The 27,747-nt window shown below is 36.7% G+C and overlaps 2 protein-coding genes across 4 annotated transcripts in view; one reads left to right on the forward strand and one right to left on the reverse strand.

Moving 5' to 3' along the window:
- LOC139967005 (uncharacterized) overlaps positions 1–12,665 on the reverse strand; it is a 28,239-nt gene extending 15,574 nt beyond the window's left edge. Inside the window, exon 1 of the mRNA XM_071970591.1 lies at positions 12,632–12,665. Coding sequence (XP_071826692.1) covers positions 12,632–12,650 — 19 coding nt within the window. The 5' untranslated portion in view covers positions 12,651–12,665. The remainder of the gene's footprint in view (positions 1–12,631) is intronic.
- On the forward strand, positions 1–27,724 carry LOC139967008 (xylulose kinase-like). Of its 3 annotated transcripts, none has more exons than XM_071970601.1 (13): positions 1–156; positions 9,727–9,824; positions 12,674–12,778; positions 14,090–14,186; positions 17,278–17,350; positions 17,877–17,995; positions 18,800–18,881; positions 19,570–19,610; positions 20,173–20,288; positions 21,463–21,578; positions 23,355–23,525; positions 24,284–24,430; positions 24,950–25,131. In XM_071970601.1, the coding sequence occupies exons 6-13, from the start codon at positions 17,885–17,887 to the stop codon at positions 25,114–25,116; spliced, it is 951 nt and encodes a 316-aa protein (XP_071826702.1). In that variant the 5' UTR covers positions 1–156; positions 9,727–9,824; positions 12,674–12,778; positions 14,090–14,186; positions 17,278–17,350; positions 17,877–17,884; the 3' UTR covers positions 25,117–25,131. The 3 variants fall into 3 exon arrangements, with proteins under 3 accessions (XP_071826702.1, XP_071826704.1, XP_071826703.1); XM_071970603.1 differs by lacking the exon at positions 1–156 and adding an exon at positions 7,546–7,760 and having other exon boundaries at positions 24,950–27,724; XM_071970602.1 differs by lacking the exon at positions 1–156 and adding an exon at positions 7,782–7,968 and having other exon boundaries at positions 24,950–27,724.
- The last annotated feature ends 23 nt before the right edge of the window (positions 27,725–27,747 follow it).

Here is a 27,747-nt window from a genome sequence, read left to right on the forward strand (position 1 = left end):
CGCTGATCGTATTATGGAGTTTTGGGATGTGTTGGGGATAGAGATGAAGTTGTTAGTACTTTTAGAGCATTGTTAAATCGAAATGCATAAAATCAAGTCAAGAAATGATGGAAACGAAACACTGAGTTTGCGGTACTAACTGTTTGCATCACTAAGGTAAGCGAAACCCTCAGATCTAGGCCCTAGGTAAAGTTGGTACACGAAACACTCAGTTTGCTGTAACAGGTGTTTGAATCACTGTGTCTGTGATGTCGTAATTGAAACACCCTGCATGGCATTCCAAGTGTTTGAATCACTTTGTCCTGGTACAGTAAGTGAAACCCTCAGAATGCAATACCAAGTTTTGTTGTCGAAACACCTTGAAACTAGCCTCAACTACTGTATAGCTGCGTTGTTGAAACACCTTGACACTAATCTCAGTGAAACCCTCAGAATGCAATACCAAGTTTTGTTGTCGAAACACCTTGACACTAGCCTAAACTATAGCTGTGTTGTCGAAACACCTTGACACTATTCTCAGTGAAACCCTCAGAATGCAATACCAAGTTTTGTTGTCGAAACACCTTGAAACTAGCCTCAACTAGCTGTGTTGTCGAAACACCTTGACACTAATCTCAGTGAAACCCTCAGAATGCAATACCAAGTTTTGTTGTCGAAACACCTTGACACTAGCCTCAACTAGAGCTCTGTGTTGTCGAAACACCTTGACACTAATCACAGTGGAACCCTCAGAAAGCAATACCAAGTTTTGTTTTGGAAACACCTTGAAACTAGTCTCAACTAGGCTACTAGCTGCGTTGTCAAAACACCTTGACACTAATCTCAGTGAAACCCTCAGAATGCAATACCAAGCCTTGTAATCGAAACACCTTGACACTAGCCTCAACTAGCTGTGTTGTCGAAACACCTTGACACATATCTCAGTGGAACCCTCAGAATGCAATACCAAGTTTTGTTGTCGAAACACCTTGAAACTAGTCTCAACTAGCTGGTGTTGTCAAAACACCTTGAAACTAGCCTCAACTACAGTAGCTGCGTTGTCGAAACACCTTGACACTAATCTCAGTGAAACCCTCAGAATGCAATACCAAGTCTTGTTGTCGAAACACCTTGAAACTAGCCTCAACTAGCTGTGTTGTCGAAACACCTTGACACATATCTCAGTGGAACCCTCAGAATGCAATACCAAGTTTTGTTGTCGAAACACCTTGAAACTAGTCTCAACTAGCTGGTGTTGTCAAAACACCTTGAAACTAGCCTCAACTACAGTAGCTGCGTTGTTGAAACACCTTGACACTATTCTCAGTGAAACCCTCAGAATGCAATACCAAGTCTTGTTGTTGAAACACCTTGAAACTAGCCTCAACTAGCTGTGTTGTCGAAACACCTTGAAACTAGCCTCAACTAGCTGTGTTGTCGAAACACCTTGACACATATCTCAGTGGAACCCTCAGAATGCAATACCAAGTTTTGTTGTCGAAACACCTTGAAACTAGTCTCAACTAGCTGGTGTTGTCAAAACACCTTGAAACTAGCCTCAACTACAGTAGCTGCGTTGTTGAAACACCTTGACACATATCTCAGTGAAACCCTCAGAATGCAATACCAAGTCTTGTTGTTGAAACACCTTGACACTAGCCTCAACTAGCTGTGTTGTCGAAACACCTTGAAACTAGCCTCAACTAGAGCTCTGTGTTGTCGAAACACCTTGACACTAATCACAGTGGAACCCTCAGAAAGCAATACCAAGTTTTGTTTTGGAAACACCTTGAAACTAGTCTCAACTAGGCTACTAGCTGCGTTGTCAAAACACCTTGACACTAATCTCAGTGAAACCCTCAGAATGCAATACCAAGCCTTGTAATCGAAACACCTTGACACTAGCCTCAACTAGCTGTGTTGTCGAAACACCTTGACACATATCTCAGTGGAACCCTCAGAATGCAATACCAAGTTTTGTTGTCGAAACACCTTGAAACTAGTCTCAACTAGCTGGTGTTGTCAAAACACCTTGAAACTAGCCTCAACTACAGTAGCTGCGTTGTCGAAACACCTTGACACTAATCTCAGTGAAACCCTCAGAATGCAATACCAAGTCTTGTTGTCGAAACACCTTGAAACTAGCCTCAACTAGCTGTGTTGTCGAAACACCTTGACACATATCTCAGTGGAACCCTCAGAATGCAATACCAAGTTTTGTTGTCGAAACACCTTGAAACTAGTCTCAACTAGCTGGTGTTGTCAAAACACCTTGAAACTAGCCTCAACTACAGTAGCTGCGTTGTTGAAACACCTTGACACATATCTCAGTGAAACCCTCAGAATGCAATACCAAGTCTTGTTGTTGAAACACCTTGACACTAGCCTAAACTATAGCTGTGTTGTCGAAACACCTTGACACTAATCTCAGTGAAACCCTCAGAATGCAATACCAAGCCTTGTAATCGAAACACCTTGACACTAGCCTCAACTAGCTGTGTTGTCGAAACACCTTGACACATATCTCAGTGGAACCCTCAGAATGCAATACCAAGTTTTGTTGTCGAAACACCTTGAAACTAGTCTCAACTAGCTGGTGTTGTCAAAACACCTTGAAACTAGCCTCAACTACAGTAGCTGCGTTGTCGAAACACCTTGACACTAATCTCAGTGAAACCCTCAGAATGCAATACCAAGTCTTGTTGTCGAAACACCTTGAAACTAGCCTCAACTAGCTGTGTTGTCGAAACACCTTGACACATATCTCAGTGGAACCCTCAGAATGCAATACCAAGTTTTGTTGTCGAAACACCTTGAAACTAGTCTCAACTAGCTGGTGTTGTCAAAACACCTTGAAACTAGCCTCAACTACAGTAGCTGCGTTGTTGAAACACCTTGACACTATTCTCAGTGAAACCCTCAGAATGCAATACCAAGTCTTGTTGTTGAAACACCTTGAAACTAGCCTCAACTAGCTGTGTTGTCGAAACACCTTGAAACTAGCCTCAACTAGCTGTGTTGTCGAAACACCTTGACACATATCTCAGTGGAACCCTCAGAATGCAATACCAAGTTTTGTTGTCGAAACACCTTGAAACTAGTCTCAACTAGCTGGTGTTGTCAAAACACCTTGAAACTAGCCTCAACTACAGTAGCTGCGTTGTTGAAACACCTTGACACATATCTCAGTGAAACCCTCAGAATGCAATACCAAGTCTTGTTGTTGAAACACCTTGACACTAGCCTCAACTAGCTGTGTTGTCGAAACACCTTGACACTAATCTCAGTGAAACCCTCAGAATGCAATACCAAGTCTTGTTGTTGAAACACCTTGAAACTAGCCTCAACTAGCTGCGTTGTCAAAACACCTTGACACTATTCTCAGTGAAACCCTCAGAATGCAATACCAAGTCTTGTTGTTGAAACACCTTGACACTAGCCTCAACTAGCTGTGTTGTCGAAACACCTTGAAACTAGCCTCAACTAGAGCTCTGTGTTGTCGAAACACCTTGACACTAATCACAGTGGAACCCTCAGAAAGCAATACCAAGTTTTGTTTTGGAAACACCTTGAAACTAGTCTCAACTAGGCTACTAGCTGCGTTGTCAAAACACCTTGACACTAATCTCAGTGAAACCCTCAGAATGCAATACCAAGCCTTGTAATCGAAACACCTTGACACTAGCCTCAACTAGCTGTGTTGTCGAAACACCTTGACACATATCTCAGTGGAACCCTCAGAATGCAATACCAAGTTTTGTTGTCGAAACACCTTGAAACTAGTCTCAACTAGCTGGTGTTGTCAAAACACCTTGAAACTAGCCTCAACTACAGTAGCTGCGTTGTCGAAACACCTTGACACTAATCTCAGTGAAACCCTCAGAATGCAATACCAAGTCTTGTTGTCGAAACACCTTGAAACTAGCCTCAACTAGCTGTGTTGTCGAAACACCTTGACACATATCTCAGTGGAACCCTCAGAATGCAATACCAAGTTTTGTTGTCGAAACACCTTGAAACTAGTCTCAACTAGCTGGTGTTGTCAAAACACCTTGAAACTAGCCTCAACTACAGTAGCTGCGTTGTTGAAACACCTTGACACATATCTCAGTGAAACCCTCAGAATGCAATACCAAGTCTTGTTGTTGAAACACCTTGAAACTAGCCTCAACTAGCTGTGTTGTCGAAACACCTTGAAACTAGCCTCAACTAGCTGTGTTGTCGAAACACCTTGACACATATCTCAGTGGAACCCTCAGAATGCAATACCAAGTTTTGTTGTCGAAACACCTTGAAACTAGTCTCAACTAGCTGGTGTTGTCAAAACACCTTGAAACTAGCCTCAACTACAGTAGCTGCGTTGTTGAAACACCTTGACACATATCTCAGTGAAACCCTCAGAATGCAATACCAAGTCTTGTTGTTGAAACACCTTGACACTAGCCTCAACTAGCTGTGTTGTCGAAACACCTTGATATTTTCTCAGTGGAACCCTCAGAATGCATCAAGTTTTGTTGTCTAAACACCCTGAAACTAGTCTCAACTAGCTGCGTTGTTGAAACACCTTGACACTAATCTCAGTGAAACCCTCAGAATGCAATACCAATTAGTCTTGTTGTCGAAACACCTTGACACTAGCCTCAACTAGCTGTGTTGTCGAAACACCTTGACACTAATCTCAGTGGAACCCTCAGAAAGCAATACCAAGTTTTGTTGTCGAAACACCTTGAAACTAGTCTCAACTAGCTGGCGTTGTCGAAACACCCCCAAACTAGTCTCAACTAGCTGCGTTGCCGAAACACCTTTACACTAGCCTCAACCCTACTGTCTGGTTAAGATGGTACACGAAACACTCAGTGTTTTGTACCAAGTGTTTGAACCACTGTGTCTTTGATGTGGTAAGTGACACCCAGAATGAAATATCAAGTGTGTGAATAACCATGGTGGGCAAAGCCAGTTCAACCTAGTGTTTGGACTGCTATCTTGGTGTGAAACACTACAGAAAATAACTGAGCTGTAGAATATTAAAATAGCATACTACCTTTGTGAAAAACTACATAGGCCTGCTAGAATTTGAGATGTCTTACTGACATATTTTCTTCTACAATGCTTTGACTGTTTGTTTGATGTTGCATTGCAGTGCCGAAGCTGTTCATGGTGCCTGTTTGGCTGCTTCAAGGCGGAGACATTTTGGTTTCGGATTATAGGTTTAAGCTAATAGGTTTATAATTAGGGTTCCATTCACAGCAGAGCAATTTCTTTTTATTAAACAGGGTCTTTTGGTAAAGGGACATTTGCACTGCATATATAGCGAACACTCAGTACATTATTTCATATCAAGTGTTTGAATGATGACCTACATGTAATAGGAGGAAAATGCTTTACCAAGTGTACTGAGAGCATAACACTTTATAGTTTGTCATACTTAGTGCTTGAAAACAATGTAATGTGCAAAATGCACTTAGGGTGACGTGAGTACCAAATCCTTTGAAACATGCAGTAGAAGTATGCATATAAAAACAGAACCAGGTTATTATATTTTCAAATTTCTATGAATATCGTTTTCCATGCTTTCTTGGACAATTTAAAATTACAGAATCCGACACTGTCACAGATAAGAGACACAGGAATTGAAGATACCAATAAAGGTGAACCTTTAATTAAACATCATAAACAGCATGTGAAACAGGAATATATACAACAGTCCTAAGAAAGATGTATAACCAGAATGCAAAACTGCATTGTGGTTTCAATGTTATAAAAAGTTATAGCCAGGATGAACAACACACTTGATTTAAGTATTATATAGCAAAAAGCATTGAGGAAGAGATGTGGCATTAAGAATATTTACAAAGACAAAGACATTTACAAAGAGTCATTGATGTCCAAAACGGTCTTAGTCTTCTATTTAGTACAACAGTGTAATACATCAGCACAGGTAACCTGTAATCTCTGAAGGCTTTTCTTCTTGAGATATTGCTTTTACAAGGATTTCCTTAAATCCTTTGACCCCAAACCTTGATCTTTAAAGACAATCAGGTTCTTTTATTCAATGTAGCCCACCTACATATCAAACATGGGGACTGTCAAAGTTTCCATTATTGAGATATTATGTTTACAAGCTGCTAAGCATGACCACATAAACACACCCATGTACACATGCCAGCATGCCTGCAAAGATTACAATTTTTATTGTTCAAGATTTCATATGAACAAGACCTTTAAATTTCACATATAACCAGATTGACAAAATAATCTATGACGTGGAACACAATTTTGCCACTGCTCTCCTGTATGGAGACCATTGTCTTAGTAAAAACTAGGCCTTGTGCTCCTATACCCCAAGCTTCCACATACTTATTTTTTAGAATTACCTCAAATCATATTCGCAAAAGGGATCTCATTACACAGCAATCATTAGATATAAGTAAAGCATGAGAAGTATATAGACCATTGATGAAAAGCTGCCTTTTCTGCAACTTAAATACTCAAGGGGGTAAATTGATTCTGAATCTATAATAAGTTTTGAGTCTTACTCTGCCCCCCCCCCGCCCCCAACCCCCAATTTTTGTTGTAGCATCAGTATTAAAGGAAACAAAATGAAGCCTAAATACCTGAAGAAATGTCTCACCTAACGCCTAATTAAGCTCCTCTTATCCAGTCTAGTAGTATCTATATGAGATGAAAATATCTTTTGATTTAATCATCAGATTTTGGCAATTAAAGGCATTGAAGACTCGCCCCTCTAAAAAAGGGAACTTTCTGTTGCTTGCAAGTGAAATTTTCTGCTTGTTGAGCTACAAAATGAACACAGTAATGAAAGTGATACCTTGTTATCTTTAGCTGGACCTGAGATATGTCCATCGCTGCATCGTTTGTACACTGTGCTGTAGGTATTGACCACAGCTGTATGTACTGACTGTACACTAGTGTCTAATTACCAAAGGTACAGTAGCAAGCTGTGTGCGTATTTTCTGGGTTGACGATGGTGTCTAACACTTTTGTTACACCTCTTTCGAAACTAGGTCAGATTAACGTTTCGTTTTGCGCGAGCCTTAAAGTTAAAGATATTTGCTATGTTAGTGACTGATGATATGTGTTCCAAAGTCTACTCTTTTCCAATGACCAAAAAGGTAACATTGTCATGCTACATTATTACTTAGTACAGACATCTGTAGATAAAAACAAAATTGGCATATCTGGCATGTGATTCGGGCCCTGTTCGCCAATGAAAATAGGGAATTGACCCAAACTAAGTCCTGACCCAAATTTCGTATGTACCAGCTAGGTGTTCATGAAGTATGAGTACCATACCGTGGGGAGCTTGGGACTGGGGGCTTTGAACATTTGCAACACCCCACCCACAGAGCTAACACAAAGTCAATGGGAGCTGTTTCATTTTTTTTATAAGTCAAAAACAAAATTGGCATATCTGGCATGTGATTCGGGCCCTGTGCGCCAAGGAAAATAGGGATTTGACCCAAACTAAGTCCTGACCCAAATTTCGTATGTACAAGCTACAGTAGGTGTTCATGAAGTATGAGTACCATACCGTGGGGGGCTTGGTACTGGGGGCTTTGAACATTTGCAACGCCTCACGGAGATGGTTGACTGTATCTACTGTATATAACGAACTATATTTTATTTTGAGATCTCATTCCTGTGCAAAATCAATGCATACGGAGAACTCAGAAAATATTTCTGTGTGTGTGCACCGTGGTGCAACGTTGTGATTTTGGACTAGTCAGGATTTAGCCACCTTGGTCAGAGATTTAACCTGTGTAAGCACTATAACCTCTTCTGCATGAAAATGGGAACTTTTCGCAAACCTCCACACTAGAGTCCATGGTTGATGTACAATAAAACGATGCACAATTAGGCTAGGCCTAAGGTGTATATGTGAATTACATCAGACTTGCCTAATTCGAGTTAACGTCTATGGGCAGCGCAGGCTGAAGTCACTTTTCGGCAGTCACCAGATTTTTGCCGGTGAGCACACACCAATCTACAGTGTATTTCTGTTTCTGTTACGTACTTGTTAAAACCCCTCTCGGGTATCACAACGAGGATGTTGTTACTCAGGGCAGCAGTGCTAGTAACACTAACAACCATACGTGGGGAATCTAGTTTTAAGCACCTCAAAGAATATGGCTCTCCTTATTGGCCAAGGATTGCGTATTCCAGACTTTAATAGTCCTAGGATAGAAACTATAATGAAAAGCAAGGAATTTGAGTATAGCTGTCACGTCTCCCTGGTTTCAAGAAGGAATTAGTCTCGTTTGGGACTGCAACTAGGCTATTTATAATTTGATAAAAAAGCATGAGTCTGGCCCTTTTCTGTCTTTCTATGAGGGGTTCCCATTTCAAAGTCTTTAAGATCTCAGTGACGCTGGATTGCCTACGGAAATCACAAGTTACAAAATGTGCTGCCTTCCTTTGAATTTTTTCTATTTTATCTTGGTCTGAGACGTTATAAGGGTCGCAAATCTGAGCTGCATCATGTTTAAGTCAATGTGTTGTTCTACTCTTGAATAGTGTAGATAACATACAGATAATGGCTCTAGCTAAGTAAAAAAAAGGTTTCTGGACTTAAACGATTAGTGTTTAGTAGCAAATAACAACTACACAATTATTTGAAAACTTGAAGTTTAAACTTCTGAATAAGAGTATTTTAGCTCTGGCGATCAAGCTAGACCATAGTACTTAGTGAATGTATCTATCGTTTGTTTTCACTAGCTGATACTGCGGTTTGGGTACAAATGTCCTGGTAACAGCATGGTTACTTAGAAGTCTGTCCTGTCGTATTGTGTGTGTAAAGTTTTGGCAAAATTTGTTGTCTTTTATCACTGAATTCATTTTTAAAATATAATCACAATATATTGTCCATGATGAAGATGTGCTACACACAGTTAAGTAAGAAAAAAATTATTGTTAAAACTAGTAAAAGTGGGTAAGAATCGTGCAAACAGCAGTGACTGTGTTGTGGAGGTTTTAGTAAACGTTGTGGATATTTACCCGAATTTCGGTCAGATAAGGAACTTCACTTATTTACCAGATCACGATCACCCATTCATTAGTATTGGTGGCCATCGACACAAATAAGAAATATGAAGCAACACCATAAAACATAAATTATTATGTATAGTAATTATTTAATAAAATGGTAAATAAATAAAAGGTTCAAGCAGAACAAAACTTAAAACCCTTGAAACACAAATCATCGAGACAAAAGGATTTAGTTAATCCAACCGCAACAATTAATATAACCTCATTAGTATAGAATAAACCTTTGATTAGGAGGTCTAATAACAGCGCCCAAAGCACGCAAAAAAACAGTAGTTTTATTGAAAATACACTAAACAAAACATTTAATGATCTGTCCAATTTATTAAGCCACTGTTCAACAGTCTAAAATGTAAACAACATTGAAGAAATAAATAGTCAAAATATCTGTCTCTATGAGTTAAAAATACTCTCGGAAAATATGACAATATATATTACAGGTACAGTACTTTGCTACAAATTCTGGGTATTTGGCTGACGATCGGTTAAACAGCTTCCACCTTTGATAAACCATAACACACAGTTATAGTCAGTGACTAGTCCAAAACGCCTAGCTAACGTTACAGCACTTGGTAAAGTAAGACCCCATTAGCTTACTGTTGGATCTGTTTCATTCTTAAATAATTATGAACTGTATACTCTGTAGCTACAAATTCTTCATGACCTTTTGCACATATCTTTCAGTTCCACAAGATGAGGAAAGTTGTGAAAATTTTACAGAATCTGAAACAAGCTCCTGTGACAGTAGTCATCTCCTGAAACAACACACAAAACCTTGACAGGTAAGAAAGGTTTGATATTTCATGTAGTGATTGATAATGAGTTTGACAACTGCGTAAATATACAAAAAATGTCTTTTGTGATGTTTGGATTGAAGTGTACCCCAATACAGGTCCAGTGACAAACTTTGTGTTACTGGACTTGGCTGTGTGCTGAATGTCATAACCACCATTCATTTAACATTGGGCAAGTACATATAATATTTACTTAAAAAAAAAATTGAGTTCTGAGGCATTTTAACGCTTGAATTTTGGTATAGCCTAGTTACACATGATTCCAATGCAGGTCTATCCTACTTAGTACCCCCCCCCCCCCCCTGCACTTATATGCCCATTGGACACTGTGAGCTAAGTAGTATGGAATATTTATCCAAAGGTCATGTAGGGATACAGTGAGCTAGGCAAATGTTTAGCAACTTCAACTATAAATTCCTTGAAATAAGATGGACTAGGGTTCAAGATAAGCAGGGGCACAGTGGCTAATAGCACGTCTTCAACATATGAATATATGTCCCCTAATGTTGCCTATGTGTAAGTTGACACAAAATATTTAATTTGATAGGCCTGTAAGACATTAAAGCCACATATAGTGTTCATGGCAATCCTTAAAACATGTTCCCATGTCTTCAATGGGTCTTTCCTACCTAGTAGCCCCCTCTCCCTCCACACACACAAATCCATGTCCATTGCACATTGTGAGGTATATAGTATGGAATATGTATTCGAAGGTCATGAAGGGCTACAGTGAGAGCCAGCTAGGCCAATATTTATCATCCTCAACTATACATTCCCTGAAATAAAATGGTCCAATGTAGTGTTCAAACGATTAACCTAATCGGAATCGGAATCGGTACGATTATTGCATCTTTTTTTTTCTTTCCGAGAAACTCCAGAGGTTACTTGGTACATACAAAAGGATATCTAAGAGCCTTGTATTACAAGAAGCAAAAGGAAACAGAGGAAAATCACAACAATAATTGTTTCTATCACAAACTTTATTGCCGATTTCGTATAAAAGGGATATTTTCTCATTTTCAAATTAAATGGAATCGGAATCGGTACGATTATGAAAAAAATAATCGGTAATCGGTATTTTCTGTTATGCATAATGGTTGAACACTAGTCCAATGACAAACTTTGTCTTAACTGTACTGTTCATTTAGCTGTACATGTCTTCAACATATATGAATATGTCCCCCTAATGTTGCCTATGTTGAAGTTGACACAAAATGTTTAATTTGACATAAGACGGTGGAAGCAATGTGTGTACAAGAAAATCCCTAAATCAAGTACACTCGTCTTCAATCGGTCTCTCCTACTTAGTAGCCCCCCCCCCCCTTCAAACACACAAATCCATGTTCATTGTACATTGTGGGATACAGAATGTAGTATATGGAATATGTATTCAAAGGTCATGGACATATAGGCTACAGTGATCTAGGCAAACGTTTTGCATACTCAACTATAAATTCCCTGACAAAAGATGGACCAGTAACAAACTTTGTCTTACAGTACATGGCTGCTTGCTGAATGGCCTACCTACTACAGTATTCATTTAGCTGTATGTCTTTAACATATAAGGAATATGGATTTAAGATGTCCCCCTAATGTTTCCTATTTATAATATATATATATTCAGAAGTGGAGGCCACATGTGTTCATGATAAGGAATATGGATTTAAGATGTCCCCCTAATGTTTCCTATTTATAATATATATATATTCAGAAGTGGAGGCCACATGTGTTCATCACACACACAAGTCTATGTTCATTCTATATATAGCAGGAATTCTTCAGTCTATATATGAAGTAGTGTATGGAAGATGTAACAAAACATTCAATGGTTGTGTAGAGCCTCAATAGGAGCTAGACAGGTTTATCATCTTTACCTAATAATTTCCCGAAATAAGATGGACCAGTAACAAGTGTCTCACCCTCATGCGTGAATGGTTGTATGCTGATTGTCCTACTTACCATTCATTGATCTGTATAATTTCAGCATTTCAATATTTTGAGGTATTGGAAATTTTGAATATCCTAATGTTACTCATTAAATATGTTACTCATATGGTAATGTTACTTATATGTAAAGGTGACACAAAATATTGTTTGAGATAGAGGAAATCACATGTACACCACCTCATATTTATTCATGTACATGTCTTCTCTCTGATGGTAAATCCATAACTTTATGAACTCCCTGGAATAAGATGGACCAGTGACAAGTGTCCTACTACAGTATGCACACGCATAGATGGCTACATGCTGGGTGTCATATGTACAACATTCATTTTGTTGTAATTGCTGTATTTTCTTCAATATATTGCAAATTTTGATTATGTCTTGCATGCAAAAACTCCAAGTACGATCATTGGCATAGTGAGCATTATCAGCACCGAGGGGCAGGGGGGGCCTATACCCTGTGCCTTGGGGAAAGTTCCCTTGCTCCCCTCACTATGCCACTGCAAAAAATAAAGGGATAGTTATAAAAGTGTGCTTAAGTACTAAATCATTCTAAACAACACATGTGTTGAATGACATACTTTAGTGAGGTGTCCAACAGTACATGGCTATGGGCTGAATATTGTACATGGACTGCGGATTAACATCAGTACAGTCCATGTAAGTCTACCATTACGGCTACTAGTCAGAAGAAATCACACTGTTGTAAATTAATTATGAGAATACAATATTTGTAGTGAATATGATGTTCTTGAATATGGAGTCAAAGGATACCTGAAATTCTTATATGTCAAACCATCAATATCTATCTATCAATTTCTTGTTGAAAGAATTAATTTCATACTTACAATTAATTAAATTGTACATGGTTCTTTTATTTTGGTTTGCAGGTACCTTGGATGAAGATAGTGAAAGTAGCGATCTTGACCAAGCATGTTCTTCCAGGTCAACCCCAAAGAGAGTTTGTCCAACAAGGCAAAAAGCATTGTTGCCTGGTAAGGAAAATTGTTATCCTTAAGCCAGTGACATATGCAGGGGTCCCCAAACAAAGTCCAATCTGGAAAAGGTCCACTTTTGCATTATGGCACGCACACAGTCCCACACATTGCTGGACCTCTGTTGACCACACATGACCTTTGACTGCCGAAAAAACTAATAGAAATAATTCACTCACTATGGGTCATGGTGGCTTAGTGCCTTTTGCATTTAACACACAGGTTGTGAGTCTGAGTCCCACAGGTGGCATAGTCAATACGTTGAATCCTTGTGCAAGACACTTTACTCCATTTGCTTCAGTCCACCCATCTCTAAAATGGGCGCTAGCTTCGGCTAGGGGTTAGTAAGCAACTGATTGACGGATTAGGGGAGTGTTTCACTCTGATTTTACTTGCATCATGGAAACCAGGTTTAAGCACCAACCTTATGAGCCATCTGGCACAGAAGAAAACCTACCTACCTTCTCACTATGGGTAACCTACCCACCAAGTACTGTATAAGCTCAATTGAATTTTACCTCATTAAGATATATATTGTTTACAAGGTTTCTATGTTTGACCTCTGTTAACCTCCATATAAAACAATATGGGTCATATAAACACTCGAAAGAATACACATACTAAGTATGAGCTCAATTGAAGTGTGTCTTGTCAAGATAAGGTTTTTACAAGGTTGTCAGTGTTTGACATCTGTTGACCTTTGAGAAAAACAATAGGGACCATGTACTCACTGTGAATAATCTACATAACAAGCATGAATTTAATTGAAGTTTGTCTCAAATTACGATGATTAAAGGTTAACAGTTTTTTACCTCAGATGAACTTTGACCTCAACCAAAAGCAATAGGGACCATGTACTCACAAAAGGTATTCTACCTAACTAGTATGAGCTCTACTGAAGTTTGCCTTAAGTATCAAGTTATTATGTTTACAAGTGGCATCACATGCATGTCACTTACATATACACATATACATCCATACACACAAGCATGACTGCATAGACCTGTTTCTTTTCCTTCTGCTCAAGTCATAGTTGTAGTCACACTAGCAAATACTCAGTAAAGTACCGTACTGTATCTTAAATTGATGCTGAAGAATTGCTCATATGATTCTAAGATCAACTAGAGATAGCTATATTGTGCTAACCACCATAGCTAGAGAAGAGCAGATTGGGATTTTTCAATACCTGTTTGCCAAAAAAGTTTACACTTAAGTAAAACTACTACCAGTGGCAATTCAATTACCTCTTGGGTTTATGCCTAATTCTGCAACAGATATCATTCATAGCATTTATAATTTTTTTTGTTCCAGTTGATCCATATGAGGAGGACTGTGAAAGTGATATGGAATCTGATACAGAGTCTTGGGGAAAACCAATTGAAGAGATTACACAAATCCTTCACTACAGGTAGGATATTTTAACAATTTATTGATTCCTTGCCAAAGGCCGAAGGAATCTATGTGATGGTGATGGCGTGTGTGTGTGTGTGTGTGTATGTGTTTGTGTATTCATGTATAAGTATGTGTGGGTGCAGGGGGTAGGAAGCTTCCAAAAAGTGGGGGGGGGCACAACATCAGAGGGGCACTTTCCCATTCCACAACCACCACTCGTTATGCTATAAACCGATACACACTGGCCAAATCACTTAAATATACTGTATGTGATGTGTTAGTATGCTATCAATACAATTTTGGTGCACATAATAATTTAATTTTTTTTTAAATTAACAAAGGCTTAAGATATCCAAAAGACAGTTCTTCATCAAAGGGCACATTTTATTTGCCAGTAGGGCACATTTGCTATTTTGAAAAATAGTTGGGAGGCACATGCCCCCAGTCCCCCCCCAAGCTCCTATCCCCCTGTATGCGTGCATGTATATGGTCATTTTCACAATCAGTGGTGTAACTTTTATACACTCAGGGCCAAAATTTCTAACACCATATATATTGAAATTTTTACTAACATCACATGTTAAAGGGTTCAAATTTTTGTAACTTCAACTTTTTGGAGTTTAAACCTACATGTTTATGGGTGTAATTTTTCGGTGAATGTATGACTCTAGGAAACTTTATATTTTTAAGCAATCATATTTACACAGTGTTAAAAAAACAGTACTCTGATTCAAGTAAACTTTAAAATGCTTAAATCATTTATTTTACTTAAAAATGAAAAGGATTTGGCAGAAAGTTTTTAAAACTATTACAGATATTTCCATGTTAACTGAAAATTTATTGGAAATCAAGGATTGTTTTTCTTAATTTTAACTTTAAACTTTTTAAAAAAAAGATAAGGCCACGTCAAACACCCTAAATAATGTCTCCTCACAGAGGGCTAATATCCAATCCAAGTTGCCCAAAGCTCATTCTTTGCATCATAACTATACATGTCTTACTAGTTTAGTATTGAAAACAAAAAATTGTGACCAAATTTTGACCTTGAAATGCCCAAAATAGCCCAAAATGTTGTTAAAATGTGATGTTTGAGGACGCTGTTCACAGGCATCGTTGAGCATGTGACCCTGAAAATGCAGTTTATTGGTAGTCCTTATGCTAGTGAACCACCCTCTTAATTATTAAGCACCTGTATGCTAATGCTAAGAAGTTGTTGTCATTTGAATTACTCAAATCGGCTTGTGCAGGCATTTTCATACATATGAACTACGTGATTTTCACAATTTTCGAGTCGTGAATTTGAGTAGATAACACAAAATACACAACTTTTTGACTTGAGTTTTTAAAAATAGAGTCAATACACTCCTGAAAAATGGTATTTAAAGAAAAAGCCCCAATTAGGGCCAGAAGTGAGATTTTTTAAGTTTGAGGGCGATGTTCGTAAAAGTTACGACCCGCTCAACATTTTTTGGGCACTTTTCCCGTACAACTACCACTGGACAAGGATCCTATGCAAATTAAAACTCAAACATGCCATTGCTTGTGAATATAGAGCACACTCAAAGTAGGGCCAGAAAAGGCCCCTATCTGAGGCTATCTCACTTTTTGCCATTTTAATACGAAAAATTGAGACTGTAAAATGTCCTCAAAATTAGCTAAATTCGAAAGCTGGTCACATGTCTTCCATAATATTTGCAATATCAGACATAAAATACTTTATGCAAAAGATGCCTCCAAACTTGACATAAATTTAGGGCTCTCAAAATGCAATCTGGATTTGGTTGCTAGGTGTGGCCATATCCTAGCAACCAAAAACTTTTCAAAAGTTTTTTTGCCCAATTTCATCCTTTGAAACATGTGGCAAGACACCATATCAATTTCAGGCGATTCTGAGAGGGTCGACGTGGAATCGACCCAAAAATCTGTTGATTTGGCATGGATTGACCCAATTAATAAAGGACCTTTTAAGAGATATTATCATACTGGTTGCTACACCCCTACAGAATTACTGTTATATTATTTTTAGCCAAGGAAGATGTTTATTGGATAAGTAGAGATAAAATTTCCAACTAACCTGTTTCGGAGGTGACAAGATGTTTCGGAGGTGACGCATGTTAATGGAAAGTTAAGAATCTCCCAGAAATTAAAACGACTGGTCATGTTGTCACAAATTTTACTCAAATATTACGTTAGGGGGTGTGGTATATTTTAATAAGTTTAAAATAGCTATACTATTGTTTACATAAATCTTGGGCTGAAGAATGCTTTGTTTCGGAGATGACGGAAAAGTTAACGGAAAAGTTAACATTAAATTTGAAATTTACACAATTCTTTTAAAATTTGCAAATGAAAAATATTTTAGGGCCCAGATATTTGACACATTAGTTATTGTAATAATGCAACCATACTTAACAAAATTTACACTGCTTAATTAGAACTTAGTTGCAGTCAAACTTAGGTACCAATTGTTAACGGAAAATGTCACCTCCGAAACGACAAAATCTAGCCACCGGTCCTTGGAGAAGGGAAGGGAAGGAAACCTGGGGAACACAATTGCATTTTAGTTTGGACACTTGTTGATAATATCAACCAAATAAGAACTGGAAAATACCTTCCACCAAAAAGTACAGGCTTTGACAAAAACAGTGTAGTTGAAAGTGTATGGCTGAACTAGCATATTTTAAGCATATTTATGGCCACCAAATCCACCTGAAGAAACCGAGAAAGTTTGTTAAGCTACCCAAGGTAGACTTCATTTAGGATGGTCAAATGGCAAAAAATCTAAGAATTCTGGTATTTGGTCACTGAGTTACAAAGCAATAAGTGCCAATATTGAAAGTTACACCACTGATTGTGAAAATGACCATATATGTGTGTATATATGTGTTTATATATGTGTATATGTATATATATATTGATATTTATATATTGATGCTGAATAAAATATCACACATTAAAGCACACCAGCAATGCCTAATGTGTGGAACAGCACAGCACAAAAGATTATAAAAGATTACTGGGCATTCTATTTTTGACACAGTACCTGAATTAACTCCTAATTTAAATCATCCATGTACCAATTCCATTCCTTTATGTTTGGTTTACAGCGCATCTCCTTGGTTAGCAGTTTTGCAGCGTCTCTGTTCATAGGGAGAGTAGCATCAATTGACTACAGTGATGGTTAGTGTGTTAACATGTATATATATATTCAGATGCTGTTAATTTAATAATATGAAAATATAGATAAGAATATCTCAACTTAACTAAACGATATGGCCAAAGGGTGGAAAGACATTTCAAAATTTTGCATTCTATTTTGAGAACAAAGCCCTTTTGTTTTATTGTTTTTTAGAGGTTTCTTGATTGCCCTGATTTCAGTTTAATTGTTCCATGTGTTGTAATATTCTTAACAAGCAATTCATTACTGATATATCGTTGACTTTTAACAGAATTAAGCATTAACTCCTCTTCCTCCTTGTAGATGTTCTAACTTGAGAGAATAGATATTTGTTTCGCGAATCAAGTTTTCCATTTTGTTTAAGAACTAAAATCTAAAAAATTTCTAAATTTCTAAAATCTTGACCTCACTAAACCATTGTATTCCATTCAACTACTGACAACTAAGTAATATTTTTTCGAGACATTCAAAACCAATTGACTTCATAATAAATGACTTAGAGCAGAGAGTATTTCCTTTGTTTTTCAGGGTCTGGTATGAATCTCTTAGACATCAATACCAGAATGTGGTCTCAGAAAGCCTTGGATGCCTGTGGACCAAGACTTGCTGAAAGACTTGGACAACCAGTTTCATCGTCAAATAATTTAGTAAGGCAAAATTCTCGGTATTCCTCCATCTTGAGATATTAATATTTACAAATCATTGATTAATCAGGGTGTTTACAGTAAACATATTCCACAACATGGTCTATTAAACCTAATTGTATCCATCAACAGTAAAAATATACAGTTTTCTCCTTAAAAACTCTTTGCAATTATGCCTCCCATCCTCTAATAGTCTTTTATTATTATTATTATTATGATTATGATTATGATTATTATTATTATTTATTATTATTTATCATTATTTATTATTATTTATAATTATTATTATTAAAATGTTATTATTTAAATTTATTTAAATGTTAATATTTCTTAACGTAACATAATTGACTAGTAAACTGTTACGGTCTTGTAGTGTCAAGTTTACCTTTGCACACGCTATGTTTGATACAGTTTCATTTATGAATATTCATGATTTACTTTGCATAGTATTTTCAATATCTTACTATCACATTTCTTCAATTGTGTAGTTTAGTTAGCGTGTCACTTTTTTTGGTTCCTTTTGTTGTTACTCCTCAAGCCCTCGGCATCTACTTCTGTATTTTGTTTGACTTTTAGCCTCGTTGACAGTTCTATGTTCTGCCAGAGGTTTAAGTCATAAATACGTTTCTGCTATATTTCCCAAGTGTCCTGTGTCTTCATATTCACACTCCAGGCTTACATTTGCATGAGTATTGTCATGTAGATTTATTGTTTGCATTAATTAAGGCACAGCCTCATCATGTCACCTAAATACATTGGATTGTTACGTCCCTTTGTTATAATTTCATATTTTGTTTTCCCTTTCAGGGATCCATATCCAGCTATTTTGTGGATCGCTATGGTTTTTCGCCGGATTGCCAAGTTATCACTTTTACTGGAGATAATCCAGGTGAGGCAGTTTAGTGTGGTGCTTGTAAGCCAGAAATCATTTCAAGAAGGGCTTAATAATGATTGATTATTCCTTCTGTTTTCAAATAGGGCAGGGGTGTGTAATAATAACAGGTGTTTGAGATTGATAATGAAAATAGTAAGGAAAGTGACCATCAATACAAGCAAGGTCTGTAATAATCAAGCTAGCCTCTTGCTTGTGGCTTGTATAGTACCAAGCCCTGTGGTGTTCTATCTTGCAAAATAACATTTCAAGAAATGTACAACGATTAGTAACTGGTTACATCTCCAGCCTCTTACGAGAGTGCTAACCAAAAGAATGACATGTATTACTTCATTAAAGTTTTTACTTAGGTAGTGATTAAATTATACAGATAAAATATGATCATATGACACCTCTAGTTGACAACACTCACTGATTTATGATTAAATGATATAAAATAGGTTATAATTTATATATTTGTTCAAATCTTGTGTAACAGTTTTGCAATCTCTCAATCTTTTCATCAAGTATAATACTTTGGTTCTTGTGTAAAAAAATCTGCTACAGAAGAGAACATCTCTGCACTGCATATGTATCGCGATTGTATAGCAATTTGACTGTTTTGTGTAGCATTTTCTGGTGAGACACCGGATAAATTCTTCCCTGTAATGTAGATTAAAGTGTTCTCTGTTTCTGTTTTCTTCAGGTTCACTTGCTGGCATGAGGCTTCAAGCTGGTGACATAGCCGTAAGAGGTCTTTTATTTATTTATTTCTACAGAAGTCAGTTAAAATATAGTCATGGAGAACAATGGTGACACAGGTAATAGTGCACAGAGTAAACTGAATTTGGCCAAATTCAGTTTACTCTGTGCACTATGAGTTGTGTCGTTGTTCATCGTCAAAATAAGGCTTCAACTATTAAAGATTCATTTTAATACTTGGCTATGTTATTGAATTTCAACTGATAGGAGAACTAGCTGAAACATGGTCCATGTAATCTCCAATACTAAATTGGAACAACTTATTACATTTTGGTTATCTTTTCTTGAATCAAGAACTTTTATGGAATTGGACTTAAGATTTTACCTTCATCTAATTCTAAATTGGATTGAATGACATTTAAGACTTACACTCTCTGTGAAGGTCTCTGTGTGAGGGCTTGCCTTTTTTGGGGGCTTAAAGCAGCAGTTTCCAGGCCATCGGTGGCATCATATTAGAAAGAAAAAAGAACTTTTTCGCTTAACCTAATAGATGCACTTTGATATTTTTGGAATATTTGAGTTAATACTTAGTTTTTGTCTTTAACAGGTCAGCTTAGGAACCAGCGATACCCTTTTTCTCTGGCTGAAGACTCCTCGACCAGCCCTGGAAGGTCACATATTTTGCAATCCTGTTGATGATGTTGCCTACATGGCACTTCTGTGGTAGGTAGTAGTTCAAATCCTGGATGGTTTGAAAGGACACATAGTTTTGTAATCCTGATGCATATGTCCATGTACATGGTATAACTGCAGCCTATACTATGTAATAATTCAAATTGTATAGATGGGTGCCAATGCCTCAAATGTATTTTTATCCCAAGAGTGTGTTTTATCCCATTGTGATTTATCCCATTGTGCTTTATCCCATTAATGGCTGTGCATTATCGTGATGTTGCGAACAACTCATTTAAAGATGGATCAAGCATATGTCTGGGTTCATTGTCTTTCATTTTGCTTTGCATCTCATTCTACCTACCTTTTGATATTTGTATGAAATAACTGTATATTTCCTTGTGACATAGGGCTCTTGCCCCTCCCCCACCGACCGCAGCCTCAAATCTGTGGGGCATTTATTATTACAAGCCCATCCTGAGCTCAGCAGAAGTCTGCTCTGGGCAGTGTTGTTACTGCCTTAAGTAATCCAGGCCAAACATTAGGTTAGAACAGTGTTTCACTTTTGCCATGAAAAGAAAGTAGTTCTGTGGAGCTAATCTGAGGAATTAATTATGACCATCATTAGGTATTTACATTTGTGCATCCTTAGCTTCAAATAGACAGAGTTGCATGTCGTGTTAACTGGGTCACTGCTCAAATGGGTTGCTGGGGTGGTCAACTGCAATCAAATACTTTTATTGTCCCTGAGAATTCAGGATTGCTGTCTTGGCCTACCAATGTGAACTGTGACCTTTTTCTGAGACAAAAGATAAACACAGACTATATTTACTCCCCTCTGAGTTTGCCAGATGTATCACACTTTTTAATAATGTTAATTGTATGTTAAGAGCTCTTTAATATATATATATATGTATATATATATGAAAAAAAGACTTACTTGATAACCTAAACAATGGGAATGTTATTTTGTGATTATTTTCAATTTATAGTGAATATTGCAACTATATTTTATAACAAAGTCTATCTTGTCAGAATAGATGCATGCTGGGAAGAATGGAATCTTTCTTAATATCTTTCTCAAGATCACAGATTAGATATTTGAAAAAACATAACAGAACTTTTGATCTGTGGTCCTTCAACAATTAAACCACTCTTTGTAATTATATTAGTATGGGTTCCTTGAGACATGTTCATGTTGATTTTTTTCTTTTTTGCTTTGCAGTTACAAGAATGGTTCATTGACAAGAGAGAGAATACGGAATGAGAGAGCCGAATGGTCTTGGGATAAATTCAATCAGCTATTACGCTCTGCTCCTCCTGGAAATGAAGGAAATATAGGTTTGTGACTGCAGGCTGCAAAACAAGAATGTTTGTAACAGCCGATTTGCACCTGGCATAGAAGTTATTGTGTTTCTCTGGTAACATCTATCATATCCTTCCAAAAGTTGGTACCAAAATACTATGCTGCATTAGAGCCACAACTTAAACAATAAAAGTCATTCTAGAAATTGATTTTATGTTACAGTTCTCAGAAAATCCTTTGAAAAACGAAAATAAAAGCACAGATTTTATTTTGCAGTTCTCAGATAATTCTGTGAAAAACTAAAAGAAAAGCACAGCCTAGTCATATGATCCTTTTCTGGCATAAATATGAAAGTTTGTCCCTAATGTGTATTATGAGATCCTAGACAGGTGTTATTGTGATCAGGTGGTTGCACTAATTACCAGAATATGGCTTCGTTTTGAAGTGAGAACAAATGTTTTGAAGTGTTTATATGAACACTCCACTAGGCTCCACTGAGTATTTCTTGTGTGTAAACAACAGCTGCATCTGTGAGGATGTGGACTATAGGGTTGGATAGTTCTTAGTTATATATTAAAAGAACTGTATCAGCAGAGCTGTATACATCAGACACGAGGAATAGGATATTAAGATAGTAAAATATGTACATCATGCTAGAGTCTAACTCTTATTACAGACCGTCTAATCAGCAGGAGTATAAAAGTCGGTGACGCATTATTCAATATATTTTTGACATATTGGGAGAAGTGATTTCACATACAATCAACCACCTCGAAACCTATATGAGAAGTTCTGCATTTCAGAGGATGAAAGTCTTGTGACATACCTGTGAATAGAATCCAAACTTTACCATGAAGAATGACAGTGTTACTTTCAACGATTAACTTTGACTTAATATGCATCAATTAAACCCCTTAAGTAAGTTTAGAAAGTAACCTTAAGTAGGATAGCTTTGTTGAAATTAAATCATAGATTTGAAGGAATAAGATCATCGGAAAATCAAGTGCGAAAAATTAAAACAAGGCCATGGCACAAAATATGTAACAATATGGCAGCTACAGAGATCTGCATGCGTGCCTCTCAAATGCTACGAGTTAGCTGCTCTTGTTGAGAGCTGGTCATCATATTCTGTGTAACTAATTCATGGTTCCCAAACTTGGCAACCACTTGTTCACTTCCGTTGTTACATGATAGGTATATTATAACCAACTAAGGATGACTTTACCTGGGGAACCTCTGTCAAGTAGATGCTGTCCTCTTGGGTACAGATAACTGCAGCTGATGTTAGCGACTATCGCTATAGCAACACACAGACAATTGAGATAATTAGGATGTCTTTTACTCATGCATTATTGTAGCTGACAGTAATATTTGTTGCTATAGTAACAAAACAGGCCATATAACAAGTTTAAAATTTGTTGTAATATATCATACCCTACACTGCTGGTCGCTTTGTAGCGTCCTATATTAAACTTTGGTGTTTGCATTGCTGCTAGGTTAAGCTGTCCCTGCTGTTTTCCTTTGTGACTAGTTTAGAAGGAAGTGATCATAGTTTGAATGCCTCTGTGAATTAAGTTTCCCAACTTGAGACTTAAAAATATGCCGATGGCTTTCCAATGCATACGCATTGTATTTTCTATGTTTTCTCATTTTAGTTGATGATCGTCTGTAAATTCTTTCGTTGTGAAAAACCAAACATTTTGTTCAGATTGGTAGTATTCATTTTGACAGTATTCGAAGACCATCACCTTCGAAACTAGTTCCTTGACAGCGCAATTAAGCCAAACATATCCCCATATCGTTTCTTTCAGGAATTTACTTTGACGTTCAGGAAATTACCCCTGCTGCTGTTGGTGTCGTGAGAACAGGAAGCGATGGTAAACGAGTCGAGTCATTTACAGATCCACAAGAAGCAAGAGCTGTGATTGAAGGACAGTTTCTAGCAAAGCGTCTCCATGCAGAGAAACTTGGTTATCACATTGGTAAGGAATGGTATTAGTTGACGATTCATAAGCTTGGTCATGGACTCCACCCTTGATTCGAGTCTAGTCTATGAAGTAATTTTGTCAAGTCTAGTCTGACCTGCTTGGGTACCAGTCTTGTAAAAGTTGTAAGCTGAGGAACCGAGTGATGAAATTGAAGAAATTTTGAGTACAAAGAATTAACGTATTTAATGTTTATCATGTATGTATGAAGAATATTCCTAATTATGAATCAAAAATGCAAATTTTGAAGAACTATTTTCCCCTGAAGACATGACAGACAAACCACTGAGTTACTTTAAGTTTAGTGGCCAGCCTCTTACTGCCAAAAGCAGCTGTTTTCAAACATCCACATTTTCGAAGTTGGAAAGATTTATTGAGATGGAGTCCTCAAACACCAGCAAGGAGAATAATGACCATTTTTCAGAACCCTTTTACCATGAAAGCAATGTGATCCAACACTTGCTGTTTGTCATGTATATCATTTCTACCTGGAAATTACACTGTGCAAAAAAGTTAATCACAAAGTATCAGTGACTTAGGCTTGCACAATTTTATGTTGTCCTAGTTAAGCCTCTAAAACTACTGATCGAAGATAACATTTAATACACGTGGAAAAATAACAGTGTTATTTTCCCCTTCCTCTTGACATTGAAAAACAATTCAAGTTGCACGCCTTAATTCTACCTATTTCTTGCAAGCAGTAATAAAAACAACAGCTTAATTAGGTTAATTGGGTTCTGTTCCTTCCTCTCAAGGTAAGGATACCAGGGTCCTAGCTACCGGCGGTGCTTCCTCTAATGCAGCCATCTTGCAGATCCTATCCGATGTCTTTCAAGCGCCTTTCTACGTAATGGATGTTGCAAACTCGGCCTCCCTTGGATGTGCATACAGAGCTAGACATGGTAAAATACTGCAACTATTCTATTATTTCAATACCATTAAAATCATGTATTTTATATGAATTGTTTTATACCTCTTTCTTGTAACAAATATTTCCCTATCATTAAGCATTAATGTAAATTTTTTTTCTTTTTCTTTTCTTATAGTTATATATTATAGTTATATTATATATTTATATATTATATATATTTATATATTATATTTATATTATATTGATATTTATTTATATTATATTTATATATTTATGTATTTATATATATATATATATTATATATTTATATATAGTTATATATATAGTTTTTCATATCATGTTTTCATATGTTTTCTCATACTTTTTGTGAAGCCAAATTTTTCTAGTAATCTGTAATTTATTAATGGTATTGATTATTCCTACTAGACCTGTTGTGATGCTATCATAGGGGAAGGATTATAACTCAGCACTCTATGATATTGAGATTTGGTATTTGTGGGTAAGTAAATTTGCATAACGAAACGTTCAATTTTGTCTTCTCTTTCTCCAGGTTGGCTTGGCAGTAGTCAGGTGACTTTTAAGGATTCAGTGAAGACCGCAACAGAGTTTAAGCTCGCAGCATCTCCGAATCTAGAACATTCTCAGGTAATACCGAAACACCCAAACAAACAAAAAACAAAAAAACTGATGACAAAAGGAAAATATAAAGCATTCTAGAAACAAAACAATTTTTTTTTCTTTTTTTTTTCCCCTTCATTTCACACATTACTAACAATCATAGCTTGATATCAAAAAGTCAGCATAAGTCAGCATAATTTTCCATACATGAATACCACCGTCAACATCTTTAATACACGAAGCCTTTCAGCCTACACACTGTGTGATGTAGGCTGATGCTCATGGTACTGAGCTTAATGACTCTTGTTTGTTGTTGTTGACACATACATTGTGGAATTTTGCCTGTATTTGAAGACTACAAGATGTTTCAATTCATGAACAACTGATCTTAATAGCAACACCTTTGGAGGACAAAAAGAAATTAATAACTATGTTTGTGATATACTCTGCAAATATATCCATTGTCATAGATGAGAATTTATTCGGTTCAAACTTGGTTAATTTGATGATTTTACAAATTATCTCTGCATAGCAACCAACCTGAACTTTCCAGCATGTGACCATTGCTCAGATTTCTCTGCTGCTTTTTTTTCTTCTAAAGTCCGTCTGATATTTTTTTTTTTTTAGCATACAAACATTTTGCAAATTGTTATTGTTTGGCTTGAAATTTTTTAATTCTTTATAATTTGGCAGATTTATCACTCATCTTCTGATAATGTTTAAAGCAAATATAAACTTACTAAAAGCATTAATGTTTACCAAATAGTTTTAGTACCTCAGGGGCTTTATTACACCGTGTTCAAACGATTAACCTAATCGGAATCAGAATCGGTACGATTATTGCATCTTTTTTTTTCTTTCCGAGAAACTCCAGAGGTTACTTGGTACATACAAAAGGATATTTAAGAGCCTTGTATTACAAGAAGCAAAAGGAAACAGAGGAAAATCACAACAATAATTGTTTCTATCACAAACTTTATTGCCGATTTCGTATAAACGGGATATTTTCTCATTTTCAAATTAAATGGAATCGGAATCGGTACGATTATGAAAAAAATAATCGGTAATCGGGATTTTCTGTTATGCATAATGGTTGAACACTAGTCCAATGACAAACTTTGTCTTAACTGTACTGTTCATTTAGCTGTACATGTCTTCAACATATATGAATATGTCCCCCTAATGTTGCCTATGTTGAAGTTGACACAAAATGTTTAATTTGACATAAGACGGTGGAAGCAATGTGTGTACAAGAAAATCCCTAAATCAAGTACACTCATCTTCAATGGGTCTCTCCTACTTAGTAGGCCCCCCCCCCCCCTCCAAACACACAAATCCATGTTCATTGTACATTGTGGGGTACAGAATGTAGTTTATGGAATATGTATTCAAAGGTCATGGACATATAGGCTACAGTGATCTAGGCAAACGTTTTGCATACTCAACTATAAATTCCCTGACAAAGGATGGACCAGTAACAAACTTTGTCTTACAGTACATGGCTGCTTGCTGAATGGCCTACCTACTACAGTATTCATTTAGCTGTATGTCTTTAACATATAAGGAATATGGATTTAAGATGTCCCCCTAATGTTTCCTATTTATAATATATATATATATTCAGAAGTGGAGGCCACATGTGTTCATGACACACACAAGTCTATGTTCATTCTATATATAGCAGGAATTCTTCAGTCTATATATGAAGTAGTGTATGGAAGATGTAACAAAACATTCAATGGTTGTGTAGTGCCTCAATAGGAGCTAGACAGGTCTATCATCTTTACCTAATAATTTCCCGAAATAAGATGGACCAGTAACAAGTGTCTCACCCTCATGCGTGAATGGTTGTATGCTGATTGTCCTACTTACCATTCATTGATCTGTATAATTTCAACATTTCAATATTTTGAGGTATTGGAAATTTTGAATATCCTAATGTTACTCTTTAAATATGTTACTCATATGGTAATGTTACTTATATGTAAAGGTGACACAAAATATTGTTTGAGATAGAGGAAATCACATGTACACCACCTCCTATTTATTCATGTACATGTCTTCTCTCTGATGGTAAATCCATAACTTTATGAACTCCCTGGAATAAGATGGACCAGTGACAATTGTCCTACTACAGTATGCACATGCATGGATGGCTACATGCTGGGTGTCATATGTACAACATTCATTTTGTTGTAATTGCTGTATTTTCTTCAATATATTGCAAATTTTGATTATGTCTTGCATGCAAAAACTAGTACGATCAGTGGCATAGTGAGCAATATCAGCACCGAGGGGCAGGGAGGCCTATACCCTGTGCCTTGGGGAAAGTTCCCTTGCTCCCCTCACTATGCCACTGCAAAAAATAAAGGGTAGTTATAAAAGTGTGCTTAAGTACTAAATCATTCTAAACAACACATGTGTTGAATGACATACTTTAGTGAGGTGTCCAACAGTACATGGCTATGGGCTGAATATTGTACATGGACTGATTAACATGCAGTACAGTCCATGTAAGTCTACCATTATGGCTACTAGTCAGAAGAAATCACACTGTTGTAAATTAATTATGAGAATACAATATTTGTAGTGAATATGATGTTCTTGAATATGGAGTCAAAGGATACCTGAAATTCTTATATGCCAAACCATCAATATCTATCTATCAATTTCTTGTTGAAAGAATTAATTTCATACTTACAATTAATTAAATTGTACATGGTTCTTTTA

This window comes from Apostichopus japonicus, chromosome 4, assembly GCF_037975245.1.
Source record: "Apostichopus japonicus isolate 1M-3 chromosome 4, ASM3797524v1, whole genome shotgun sequence".
NCBI classification, from domain to species: domain Eukaryota; kingdom Metazoa; phylum Echinodermata; class Holothuroidea; order Aspidochirotida; family Stichopodidae; genus Apostichopus; species Apostichopus japonicus.

Bases quoted from the DNA above. Each gene is read 5' to 3' on its own strand.
- LOC139967008 (XM_071970601.1), top strand. From the start codon at position 17,885: ATGAATCTCTTAGACATCAATACCAGAATGTGGTCTCAGAAAGCCTTG. The intron at 20,289-21,462 runs GTAGGTAGTAGT...TTTGCTTTGCAG, and splicing joins GCCTACATGGCACTTCTGTG to TTACAAGAATGGTTCATTGA. The intron at 24,431-24,949 runs GTAAAATACTGC...CTCTTTCTCCAG, and splicing joins TGCATACAGAGCTAGACATG to GTTGGCTTGGCAGTAGTCAG.